Raw genomic sequence first — 12885 nt, 5'->3', positions numbered from 1 at the left:
CATTTTTTTCGTTGTGTATGAATGATTTTCAACCATGTTCTTTTAGACTGTCTTTTAGACTGTATTTGTTAATATTTTCGCAGGACGTTTTTTTTTTAATTCATGCTTGGCAATACAAGAAAAGCCAGGCATCAACAGTTGGTGGGAAAAGTTCCTACATTTATACGAAACATAGGCATACCTGCCAACCTGGGGACTTCGAAAATCGGGAGGTTCACAGCGAGGGGGAAGGGGGGGGGGGGGAGGATTTTTTTAAAAATGCAGCCCATGCGATGTCTAGTCTATATACGAGATTCATCTTTCGTTTTTAACTAGGTCTCGTGGCCACACTGATGCCGCGCATACCGGGCAAATCAAATTTATTCAAAAAAGGGATTTATTAACTTGTGGGAGGAGGAGGGTTGCAATAGTTAATGTACTACTCATTTTGCAGTGACATGACAGTGGCAGACTTGCAGACAGTGGGTTTTGCAGAGCAGAGTTGGACATTGAAGCCCTGAACTCAGCCCGAGTCTTCATTACCAAGCTGAAAATGCGCTCGCATTGTGTGTTGCTATGCGGTATTACTAGCACATCAAGCATCAGCTTCGCCAGTCGGCCAAATTTCAGCTCTCCGTCCGTATTCCGGATTTCTCCAACTGCTGACCACTGCACATTGCACCGTACGCAAGTCGTGCAAAATCCAAACTGTTCGCCTTTCCTGGACGGCACGAAACACGGGAATTCCGACGCATAGCACTTCAAAAAACATTGGAAATACTTCTTGTGTTTAGACGACGTCGTGATGTCAAGAGAGCTACGCATTGTCCCGACCACACGTGAACAAAGTTTGGCTTGTACACTCCGTGCACACAAACGGCTTGGTTTCCCATCCGACTTCGGCTAGCTACCCAGCTCGTGGCGGCAATCGCAATGCGGCTGCGCTGCATAACGCAGTTTTTTTTTTTTTTTTTTTTTTTTGGGGGGGGGGGGGCGTTTATCGGGAGATTTATGGCTGTGCCCGTACAATCGGGATAATAAGTAAGAAATCGGGAGTCTCCCGGGTAAATCGGGAGAGTTGGCAGGTATGCACGATAGGCAACCCATGTGTGCCTATATTTACGTTCTTTTAACTACCTTTTTCATGCTCAGTAGGTTGGGCATTCACTTTATGTCATTATTACAAAGAAAGTCCCGCTTTCATTTATAAACAAGGAATCGTGGCGTCAAAGAACGTATGCTTGATAGTATTACTAGCGCCTATTTGTACAAAAGAAAGGAACGGCACGGAAAATTCGTTGTTGTAAACGCTATAATTTATTCATAATTTCCTACCTATTTAAATACTGTACACAAAGACTCTGGACAGCCGCGGATACCTCCATGCCGTCGACATGTTTCTCATCATATACAATAGCTTCTCTCTATGGGTGATGACGTCATCACAGCTTCCTCTACCATAACAAATCACTGTTCGTGGTGACGCGATCAGATCTTCAGCCCCTGTCGGAGGACGCTCTTCATCTCTTCGACGCTCATCCGGCAGGTGTCGTAGAGGGCAGCGCAGTCGCCGTTCGAATTTCCCGCCGTGGCTGCGTCCTTGTAGAACCACACCGACGTGTGGCTGGGCAGGGGTTCGTACTCCCTGGTGAAGAAACAGAAAAACCAAGAGGGAAGTTGTGGCGGGTGCTGCAAAAGTGGAGCGTCACGTAGCGCAGACGTGGCGACCGAAAGAAAGGTCCAACAGCTGAGATACTGTACAAATACTGTACAAGAGCAAGGGAGAGACGGGGTTACATACGTTAAATTGCTCGTATCAAAGATTCAGTATCGCGTCGCTGAGTTTAGCCTCACGTGTCTTAGTGCAGCAAAAAAGTGTACGCTCCGCGGCAAACAAACTGCGGGCAAAATTAGAATTCTTCGGGGTGGCATCACTTGGAATACTTGAACCTTATTGCCATTGTGGACAAGAATTGTGGACAAGACAAGAAAGAACTGTTGCAGTAGAAAGCGTGACCTCAGGTTGGAATTAATTTTGCTAGCGTTCCACTTCTTGCTTAATATGCTCACACGCACAAAGAGAACCCTTTCCAAGAAGTAACAGGTAACAGCCCGGTACAGTAAATCGGCGTGAACTTGCTTATGAACTAGCCTCGCTTCATTTGAAATCCACCACCGCCATTCATACCTGGCACCGGCAAAAAGTCTGAATACACTGTTTGTCGCCCTGCTTAGGTTGTAGCCGGTTTTATACAGGGTGTCCCAGCTATCATACAAAGATTAAAAAAAAAAACGCAATGGCGTTACTCGAAACAAAAAATAGCGCATAGTGTTTCCAATACAGTGGAGTAGTGGTTAGTAGCTGAGCTAGCGACCGGTAATATTGAGTTTTAATTAACTATAATTAACAAGTACTGCCCTAATCATTGAAGTGTCAATGAGACGTCCTCTCCGAGCCCAGTAGAGTATTTTTTTTTCAGCGGTATTTTCTGCGACGAACTAATTGCGTACTCATTCATTCGAACGAAATATTAAAAAAAAAATGGCTGTGTATCTGCTCCTTTGCCGACAAAAGCTATAATGGCGCTAGCGACAGCAGGCAACACTGAATTTTTTTCTGCAGCAGATGTAGAATTTCATTTCTCAAAAATCCAAGCATCTATGAATTCCTTGTGGATTAATTTTCTGTCTTCTATTTGCGTAATGTCTTGTTCTTGTTCAACAATGTTGACAATTATGAACATATGAACCAGACTTCGACGTTTAGATTTCGCTGTGAGAATATAAGACTATTGCGCAGTCACAGACAGACAAACCGCCATACAGACAGACCAAAATTTCTGGGTTTAAGTAGCCCAAGAAAATACCACGTGACGGCGCTCCCGCGCGCATCGTAAAGCAATGAGCTGCGGCTGAGTTAGCCAGAATGAAATAAGGAAAAGCAAGAAAGAAGAAATTGCGACAGAGTTTGTGCCTTATCTCCCACACGCGCCCCGCGAAACTTGCCGTTGCTGCTCCTTCCATGCATGCCCTCGTCAAGGTGATACGCTAGCTTCGGACATGTGGCGCGGGCAAAGGAATCGCGCGCGGGAGCGCCGTCACGTGGTATTTTTCATATTTCGCGGGGTTTCTTTATGAGTCAGAATTAGTTCGTCGCTGAATGCCGCTGCTGGATTCCTGTCGTGGGTACCTACAAGTGGCTCATTGATACTTTTAATGATTACATTAAAGTTAGACAATTAATTATAATCAAATAATCTCGTTAACGAAAAAAATACTGGCCGATTGTTATGCGGAGGGTTTGTTCGAGTAACACTATTGCTCTTTTTTAAGTCTTGGTGCTTGATAGCTGGGACACCCTGCATAGAACCGGCTGTTCGGCTGCTGTCAAGCCACTCGCTCGATGAATGACTATGACTGTTTTAAATGCGCCCTTGTTGAACTTGACACCCCACACGTGCCGGCGTTATGCCTAACCTTACATTAGGCGGGAGCAGTTACTCACCTGAAGAAACCGAACACGTCCGTCGCGTCCTCTCCGAACTCCGGTTGCTGATTGGCCATGGTGCAGATGAACTTGGCCAGGCAGTTTTCCTTGTCGTGCATCCGGATGAAGTGGAAGTAGTCCTCCAGGTCCTGAACCGACACGGTGCCGTTGATACCCGGGATGGAGACGGGGTCTTCGTTGGCCGTGTCTCGGCGGTACCGGGGCTGGCTGCTCTCCTCCTCCTCCCCCTCCTGCTGCGCATGCGCCTCGTCATCGGGGTGGGCCGACGGAGCTGCTGCAGCTTCTTCCACCGCGTCCGAGTGAGCCTGAGCGTCGGCTTGTGACATCGCGAGAGGGAGCTGGCTTCCGGGAATGACGATGTCCTCCTGGTGCGCTGCCTGGGGGACAGGGGAGGAAGACGCGCCGTCCGCGTACGTGTCAGCGGCGCCGCTGTCGCTCGGGAGGTCGGGCGAGTCGGCCGGGAGGCCGAAAGCAGGGCCCTGCGCCTCCTGGACCTCCGTCGACGGCTGCCACTCGCCGTACGGGAAGATGTGGCTCTGACCGCCCTGGGCCAGGGGAGGGGCGGGGCCGGTCTTGCTCGTGGGCTCTTCGGTCTGCAGTTGATGCAGCTGCGGCTGAGCCTGCTCCGGAAGGGAGTCGGGATGCGACGAGTAGTAGGCCTGGGGAACTTCCTGGGCCACGACGGCGACTCTCATCAGCTCGCCGCCGGTGGTTCCGGCAGAGACGAAGTCCTTGTACTGTTCCAGGGGCAGGGCTATGACGGGCGCCTGGAGATGTTGCTGCTGGCCGGCTGCCGCGTAGCGTTCCCTCTCGCGCTGGTTGGCGAAGTCGAGCGCGGCGTAGCCGGCGGCGAAGTGCTTCTTGAAGTCGTGAACGTCTTCGTCTGGCACGACGCCCGAGGACAGGGAGACTTCCGGGGGGTTGAGCGGTGCCGCGGCGCCTTGCGGGAAGGCGTGGGGGGGCTCCACTATGACCTCTTCCACGGGACCCTCGGCGACGTCCAGAGCAACGGGTTCGACCACCTCGGGTGGCGGCGCGTCGGCAACCTGCGAAAAAAAAAAAAAAAAACAATAACATGGCCAACAGGAAAGATGCCCCCCCTCATCCAAAGACGCAGATGCCTGTGCATTCACAGCGCTATTTAGTTGGCGACGTTGGCGACGCTGTTTTTGGCAATAATCATTCTTACTGGCCGCATCTTTTTATGATACACAAGAGAGTTATTGTCGGAAGAGCCTTTCATTCAATCTACCCACAAATGCCCTCCGGGGAGGTTGCTACATAAGAGGGGGGGGAATCAACGCAGCATACATGGACTCGGCAAGAAAGGGTCGAGTAGACTGGCGGGTTCAGCTACCGCGACGTGTTTGCGACGGCAGCTACATCGCGGGGTGGGGGCCCCCTTCATAGAGGCCAGTCCGAGCGAGGTTGGCGCGGCCGGCGGGGCGACCGTTTCAGGGAAGCAATTATCTTCCCCATGGCAGCGGAATTCTCGGGATGTGAAACAGCATCTCTCGCGCACTAACTTGTCTCGCGAACTATTTTTTTTTTACTAAAAAACCACGTGTATTTAGTTGAGTAAGAAAAAAACAAAAACTGTGAAAATGTCTCGAAGTAGTAGACAATTACGCCGCTCGTGCAAAAAAATCTGTTAGAATAAATAACCTTTCAACGATATAACGCGCTTCTTTTTTATGCGAAGACGTCACCCGGTGCTGCCCCTGTCGCGGAAGAGTTGCCAGTTTGTCCGGCGCCGGGCTGTGGTTGTTGCTGCGGTAATCGTTCCGAGCCACACGGTTCTTCCTTCGTTCCTCCGGCCACTGCTGAGCCACGAAGTCGTGCTGAGCGTGGTTGTGTGCATCAGCGCGTGTGCGACACCGTGACTTCGTTGCGCATATGTGCATAGGGTCTTTCTCAGAGTCTGTGCGTGAACACGTGAGTGCGTGATCCCGAACACGTGTTGTGTACGTTGGTGCCGCGGGAAGTGTAAGAACAGATCCAAAGTACGGATATTCCCATTTCCTGAGGATGAAGAGTGGCGAAAACCTTTTCAACGGAGAACACGAGGGTGAGTGGTTCTTCAGTTTCATATATTTTATTCAGCGCAAGATGAGTTGCAGTTATTTATCTGCTAGGCCCAAGCTCAGCAGCACTGCTAACGATTAAAATTTAAAGGAGAAGTCGGAATATCTGACCTCCCAGCGCAGCGCGAGAAGCTCAGGAGGCGAAACGAATCGGCCCAGCAATCCCAACACGCAGGCGAAGAGGAAAGGCGTATCTGGTGCGACGAGCAAATCACGCAGTGCCGCCCCGTGCTGGCGATAACAATAGCTTTCGCAGGGCGTCCAGACGCGATGCAAATAGTGAAAGCGTTTATCGAAAGTGTTGCAGGGTCCCTTTAAAGGAATTGCTGATAAGCTTTCTCTACAGAATCTCAGCAGTGACGCGATTTGTATAATCACGTCAGGAATCGTGGAATCACGCAACTGGCCCATCACACGCTCTATTTACTATCTGTGGCGTCGTCGGGGCAATGCTAGAACGTGGCTTGCGAGACTTATTTTTACCGAATTATGGTCCCATCTAGGGGACAAGAACCCTCTAAACAAAGGTTATGGTTCAAAGACAGGGCAGTTTCCTTTTTGCTATCACCCCCATAACCCGTAATAATGGACGTTTGCGCCTTTACTAGCTGAACAAGAGTGCGAAGCTGGACGAGTCGGTAAGGATCCATGAATAAAAGAGCGCAAGGGACAGGACCTGGGGAGTAAAAACGCCCGTCCTGTTCCGCTTTCATGAATTCATGAATTTAAAACCCCTATTAGAGCGGCTTGGGCTGTGCGATAATTATGCATAAATTGGCAGCTAAATTTGTTCAGGGCTGTAATTTATACCCGTGGCACACGTACATGAAAAATGGCATTTGCTTAACGCCTTAGGTTTTAATGCCATTAATTCGCTGCCACACACAAAAGTCGTGTGGCATTCGCTTTAATGTCATTTTTGGTTTAACCAAAGAAACTTTCAGCACCAGAGTTTTCACGCGGAAACGTAGCTGAACTTCTAAATAGGACGATATTTTGTGCACTCTTGGTGGGAAAGGCGAAGACGAACAGCGGCAAAAGGCAAAACATATCACTCGTCGTTTTGAATTTTTAGGATTTGGCTACCGCTGGCAGGCGACGGCAGCTGCAGAAGTCTCTTTGGGAAACGGTTCACACCATTTCCTAGAAAACGCTTTCTCATAAAGTTCTTTGTAAGACGGTTTTCTCTACGTTAAAAACTTTGCGTTTCTCTTTTTGATCATTATCACCATCAAGCCTAACACATGTATACCTTAGCGTTTTCGGGTGTACCAGGGCCCGCCCAAATAATTTCATTCTGTATCTCAAGGCCTTAAAAATTCAATGTCATTTTTCGTGTACGTGTGGCACGGGTATCACAGCTTACGGGATGAATGCCAGTAAATTCGTCAGGGGTGAGATCGCTGGGATCGGTGTAAGAAACGCGTGGCACAATAAGAACAACATTATGAGCACAATAGAAAACTTAAGAAGTGCGGCAGCGCGCCGGGCGTCAACCGTCGCTTGGAACCAATTTTAATTCCATCCGCAGTTTTGCGAGGCGCGGAAAAGGCAGTTTATCCGCTGCGACCGGAAACTGGCCTTCGAGGGAAGGGTTTCCCGCCGTTCCAACGGCTCCTTCCCTCCCAGCGATGGACAAAGTGAACGGCAAGAACAACAAAGAGTCGGTGGGGCATTCTGTCCCCTTTCGCCGTATCGGATCTATCTTTGGGCAGTTTCAGACCTGGTAAATGTGGCGGAACCAATCTTTAATTGAGCTGGGGGGGGGGGGGGGGGGGGGGCGGTTATCGGGGTAGTTGTGAAAGGAGACTTTGAACGCCGCCTTAGAGAACGACGCTGTTATGAGAGAACGAAAAGTGACGCGCAGTAGCACGGTGGCCAGTCTTAACACGTTCGGGTGAGTAAACCGAAGATAAGCTGTGCCCAGTGCGCGATTTCATGGGTGCTGATCGATAGCTACATATCAAAATCTTTTATCCCATTCAGAGTGATCCGTAGATGACCTGATAAGCACAATGCCAAGCCACTAGCAAAACGAGATGGCACCTATACCGGAAACGGAAAAAAATGGTCCCATGGCCCAGTCAACGTGTTTCTCTTCAAGTTAGTCGGATGTGAACTTTTTGGGGTTTTATTTTGTCCATTTGCGTTTTAGCTAAAGGGTTAGCTAAAAAATTTAATGCTTTAATATTTCTATAAGGGGCCGAAATTAACGCCTTTGGAGGCTAAAATCTAACAAAGAAAATTGGGCAGACAGACGGACGGGCGGAGCGTTTGATGGGTGGATGGATGGATGGTAGGGCTGACCATCGATTAAAAATTTTAATGCAAGTAATTGGATTAAAACCGCACAAACAACTGTGAGGCCTGGAACCGTCCATACACGCTTTAGCAAGATTTAAGCGAGATAGAAGCTGCAGCTGTATTAAAAAAAGCCCATTCATCTTCAACGACGATATTCTAGACTCAGTAAGAAAAGGCTGTTTGTAAAGGTGCTGTCTTGCGATAGTGGGAGTGTGCCTTTTATTTAGAGAAAATTACTTGCAAAATACATTGTAGGCATCGGCTGATTTCCTTAGCTGATGTGCATGCGGCAAGAAAGAGCGAATCTACCTTATAAGGTGCTGTAGTAAATAAAAGGGTCTGCGAAAGATTTAATTAGTTATAATTGGATAAACAAGGTATAATAGAAATATTGAAATGCTCAATTTATTCAAATAACTGGCGCCAATAAAAATGGCATCAATGTAAATGTGCAAGCATTGCAGTAGATTGTTGGGCTCCATAACCCAAGTTACGCGGAAATATAGAATGACTAACCGGGACCCACCTATACACGGCCGACCTTGGTCTTATATTAACGTCAGAGTGCAGCCACAGCACGGAGGCCACCCTTCGGATATCATACATCATGCGGCGGAGGACTAAACAGGACCTCTTTGTCTAGCTCATCATATCTCGGAAATAAGACTGCGTCCATAAGCTGTGCAGATTTCCTATTGATGTAGGCATGAAGGCTGTTTCACAATGTTTTCGGCATCGCGATTTGTCCACCCACACAAAGGGTGCTAGCTCAGCGACGACAGCTTCGGCCGCTATTTCACAGTTCAGCTACGCTCGCCACTGAGGCATGGTTCCTCCCCGATTAGAGAGGATGGGCATGCTGTGGAATGCGCAAGGAAGACTGTGCGTCACAATAGTATCGTATTATTTGTCCAGAGTTTAGTTTCCAAGCTTACGATGTACGCATGGACCGACATTTTGCTCCGGTTAACGCGGTTTTTATGCGAGGCGAATTTCAAGCAAATTCCTTGCTCCTAACCACGGCGGAAGCATAGTCTTGCACCGTGCTCCTACGGTGCAAGGATTGGTCATTGTCGAATACCCTTCTCTGTATCGACAGCGGTCTGATCTCTGGCTGAGGTGGCGTGCTGTTCAAGAGAGTGCAAGCCCGCTCCTAAATCATTTCCCTTTGAGATAAATAAACGTTTATTTCTCTCCAGCTGTAGCTACGGCGCTGCAAAACATTTTAAAACCTGTCTTTTCGGAGGAGTTTTTCTGGTAGAATAGCTGATGGAAGGATTATCTCGACCCGTTTTCAGTATCTAGATGATGTTTGTAGCCTTCCACAAGTACATCCTGCATCTTCACGGTTACAGAGACACTGGCAGTTGCGCATACTGAGTGCAGTGCACTGGTGTACATACCTTGAGGGCGACGCTAGCCTTGACGGCCCGGTTGCCGGTGAGGTAGGAGGCGAGCCTGGCCGTGGCGGCCAGCTTGTACTGGGCGAGGCTGCGGAAGCCGGCCGTGATGTAGCCCAGCGGCGAAGACACGCTGCTGCCGGCCACCAGCGCCATCGAGAGCAGCAGCACCAGCGTCGGCACACGAGACATCCCCAGCAGCATCTGATGGGCACGAGGGGCCTCTCCGGGTCAGCGCTTTGCACCGCTACGATTCGCAGTACACAGAGGACGTAGGCTCCTGTTTGCTAAGCATTTAACCGACACCTCGATGCCCACGAGAGGCTGGTAGTTTGCGGTAAACCAACGAAGTCCTCAGGACAGGAACCTGGCTTCAATGTAAGGAGATAAAAGTATCAATTTGTCTCTACACTGCAGCAGGAACCGAGAAACACGTCGAATAAAGCGATTTAGAATAAGTATTTCGTCAAACAGGGTTTACTGTATCGAATTGCTCAGCCATAACTGGCGACGCGGAGGTTGCCGCGCCCGGGGTAGTGGATCCGATTTCCGGCCATTAGGGAACGCCAACTACAGGTTTTCCCGCTCAATGTAATCCAATCTCCATACAATTTAATCCGGACGTCATGTAATTTATTCCAGGCTCCATGTAATTTATTCCAGGTGCCAGCGAATTTAATCCAAGCGAAAACCAAATCAATCCAGCTATCAGAAGAATGTTCAGGAGTTTATTGTAAGAAATTAGGTACAGCTTGGCGGACTTTTCTGTTGCGTGTGGTGTGGTGAAAACATTCCGTTTCTTGAGCAATTATGTGCAAGATATCTTATGCGCACAGCGCAATGCGCTCTTTACCAACACGAACGGTCCGTTGGTGACGCGTGCTGCGAGCTGATCCCCTGCGAGAGCGCCGTCGATAACGTCAGAAGTATCGTCTGCTCTTCGCGTAACAATGCAACAATGCCTTCAGAAGCTCCTTTGCTAAACACATTACTTTAATGCTCCTTGCATTCTGATTTTCAATTAATGAGTTTTTCTGCAGTGTTAAGCATTGTTTCTAAATTATAATATCGTCTCCGAGATCGTCAGAAATATCGCCTGCTCACGACATAAGTGTCGTCTGCTCGCGTAAAAATACGCTGGCAAATCTGCTGGCGTAACAAAACGAGAGCAGACGATACTTCTGAACATCTCGGAGACGATCAGCACACGGCGCCAACGGATCAAACGAGACCACTCTCCTGGTCTGCGGGTGTTAATACATGTCCATAAAACTGCGCGCATGATATTTTTCACGTAATGGATCAGGAAACGCCACATTTTTACCACACCACGCGCAAAAAGTTCGCAGAGCTGCGCCTAATTCCGCACAAAACACTCTTGACCATTCTTCTAAAAGCTGGATTAATTTGGTTGGTGAAGGGAGTAAATTGGTTTGCACTTGGATTAAATCTGCTGGCACCTGGATTAAATTACATGGCGTCTAGATTAAGTTGTATGGTGCTTGCATTAAATTGAGCGGAAAAACTACAGTTCTTCGCGTAGCTCTATTGCGTCCTGCCTCAATTCACAGCAGTCGCTTCGGTGCGCTAAAGGTCTCTGGAGCGACTTTTTTTTTAAAGCGAAGATTTCAGCTTCTCGCGGATCGTGGATGAAGGGAAGAAAAATTATATTGCTTCCCGTGGGCGGAATCAAACCTGTGTCGCCCACGGTGTGAAGCCGACGTCTATCCGATTGCGGCTCGGACGAAGTAGTTCGGAATCTGAGAAGGGGGCAGGGGCGCCACTCCCTCTAACGCCAAGGAAAGCCATGGAATGCCCGTTTCAGTAAAGCACTGAGAGCACATTCTCATTAGAGTAAACCGTCCTGAGAAGAAATACCTTGTGTGTATGGTCACGTGGTGTGACGAGAGTCCGCTCGCTTTTGAATTAGTTCGTTCGCGTTCCCCCATCCCCGTTTCGACAGGGGGGTAGCTGATTTTTCGAAATCTGCTGTGCTTTTAGTACGTAGTTATCAAGAGCGTTAAAGGAGCCATGAAGAGAAAATACAACTTCGTTTAATTTGAAAGAACTAGGATTCACTATCTCACTCAGCTCTATTAGAGCCACAACAGTTGTTTTTTAACGAAAAAAAAGCAAGAAGTATATCAAAACTTTCAAATTTTGCGCCACAGTGACGTGTTATGAGCAAGAATGACGTCATACGGGCCAACAATAAAATATAATTTTCAGTGTGTTAACTGCACGTTAGCATTCAAGTGATGCGGTCAAATGGAACTAGAGGCCCTATTACAGACGTCCAGTCATGTGTCGTCGCGACAGGTCAGTTAGGCGGCCGCCAATCGCACAAACAAGGTTTCGTGACGTCATAGAAAAGTTGCGGGAAATTGGCTAGGGGGTCGCCACGGCTTCACACGTTTTCTTTAATATCTCCGTTATTTGTTCGAAGATTGCGATTATATTGGTATCATTGTTATCGGGACTAAGCAGTCTTTCTAATAAACCCAATTTGTGTTTTGTCTTCATGGCTCCTTTAACAAACAGCCCCCCGTGCCAGGTATTACTGCTCTACGCTTTGGCAACCAAAATGATAAAGATGAGGTAATCTTTAACTAGTTTAAAAAAATCGAATGAATTTTAGCCCACTTTTTTTTTCTTACACTGTAATAGCCCTGCTACGGAATAGTTATCCTGCGTTCTAGCACAGGGCAGTATCCACAGAGGCGCAGCCCGTAAATGGTTTCTACACGTGCGTTTTTAAACCCTGAGCAAAAGCGTATCTCACTTGCATCTTCCTGCTAATTTACTCTGGAAAACGATTCGCACCAACGCATCTAGAAAGCCATATCATACCGCACCCGGATGACTAGACAAGAAACAATGCAAAACAGGGAGTACGGCTCACCTTGACGATTTGCTTGAGTTACAGCGAAGAGACTTGAGATGTGCGTCGAGCCCCAGGTACGTGTATTTATACTGCGCTCGAACGCGGGACTCTCGGCGGATGACGTATTCCTCAGCACCACCTGTAGATGCCAGGACCCACAAGCTCCTCCCTCTGTCTTTTGTACGTTTGCATCACTGTGTATACATGGATGACGTATATAACTATCGTCCAGTTCAACTGCAACTCCAGGGCCTGGGCCTTGTTTCGTAGGGAAGGAAGGGTAGCATGTTTCCCACTGGACAAAGGTACTTCGGACTCCGCCGATGCGTTGCGAAACTCGCGTGATGTTCGCAACAATAAGGTCGCCATATTGACGTCCCCTCCCCCACTCTTCCACAGGTGGGCTTCCGAGGATAGCCGGACAGTGACAAAGGTTTGCAGGCACAATAACAGGGATAGAATGCGGTGGCTAAGCAGCAGGAAGCGGCTGCTAGCGAGTTCTTGGTAGAGCCACCTCCTCGAAAAAGGGGCCACTTTCCACGACACGCAGCGACGTGTCGGGAGTAGTGGGGCTGTTTGTATTTACTTTTGAGCTTGGCCCGCTGATGCGCACTCTATTCCATGCGCCCGCTTTCTTTTCCGCAATGGGTCTACCAGTGTACAGTGCTTCGTTGGCGGGGGGACAAAGTGAGGAACCAAAGCCCTGTCACTCTCTTTCTGATATAG

The 12885-nt window shown here is 48.6% G+C and overlaps 1 protein-coding gene across 1 annotated transcript; it reads right to left on the bottom strand.

Moving 5' to 3' along the window:
* Positions 1 to 1067: 1067 nt before the first annotated feature.
* On the bottom strand, positions 1068 to 12360 carry LOC144149189 (uncharacterized). Its single transcript, XM_077680716.1, has 4 exons — positions 12178 to 12360; positions 9279 to 9479; positions 3485 to 4533; positions 1068 to 1624 (listed from the first exon to the last, which is right to left on the bottom strand). Exons 2-4 carry the CDS (start codon positions 9477 to 9479, stop codon positions 1468 to 1470), a joined length of 1407 nt encoding a protein of 468 aa, XP_077536842.1. The 5' UTR covers positions 12178 to 12360; the 3' UTR covers positions 1068 to 1467.
* Positions 12361 to 12885: the final 525 nt, after the last annotated feature.

Source organism: Haemaphysalis longicornis, unplaced genomic scaffold (assembly GCF_048455015.1).
Source record: "Haemaphysalis longicornis isolate Haplotype H1 unplaced genomic scaffold, Haemaphysalis longicornis Haplotype H1 scaffold_8, whole genome shotgun sequence".
Classification (NCBI taxonomy): domain Eukaryota; kingdom Metazoa; phylum Arthropoda; class Arachnida; order Ixodida; family Ixodidae; genus Haemaphysalis; species Haemaphysalis longicornis.
The sequence above is the reverse complement of the archived record's forward strand: the minus strand, read 5'-3'. Positions and strand labels throughout refer to the sequence as shown.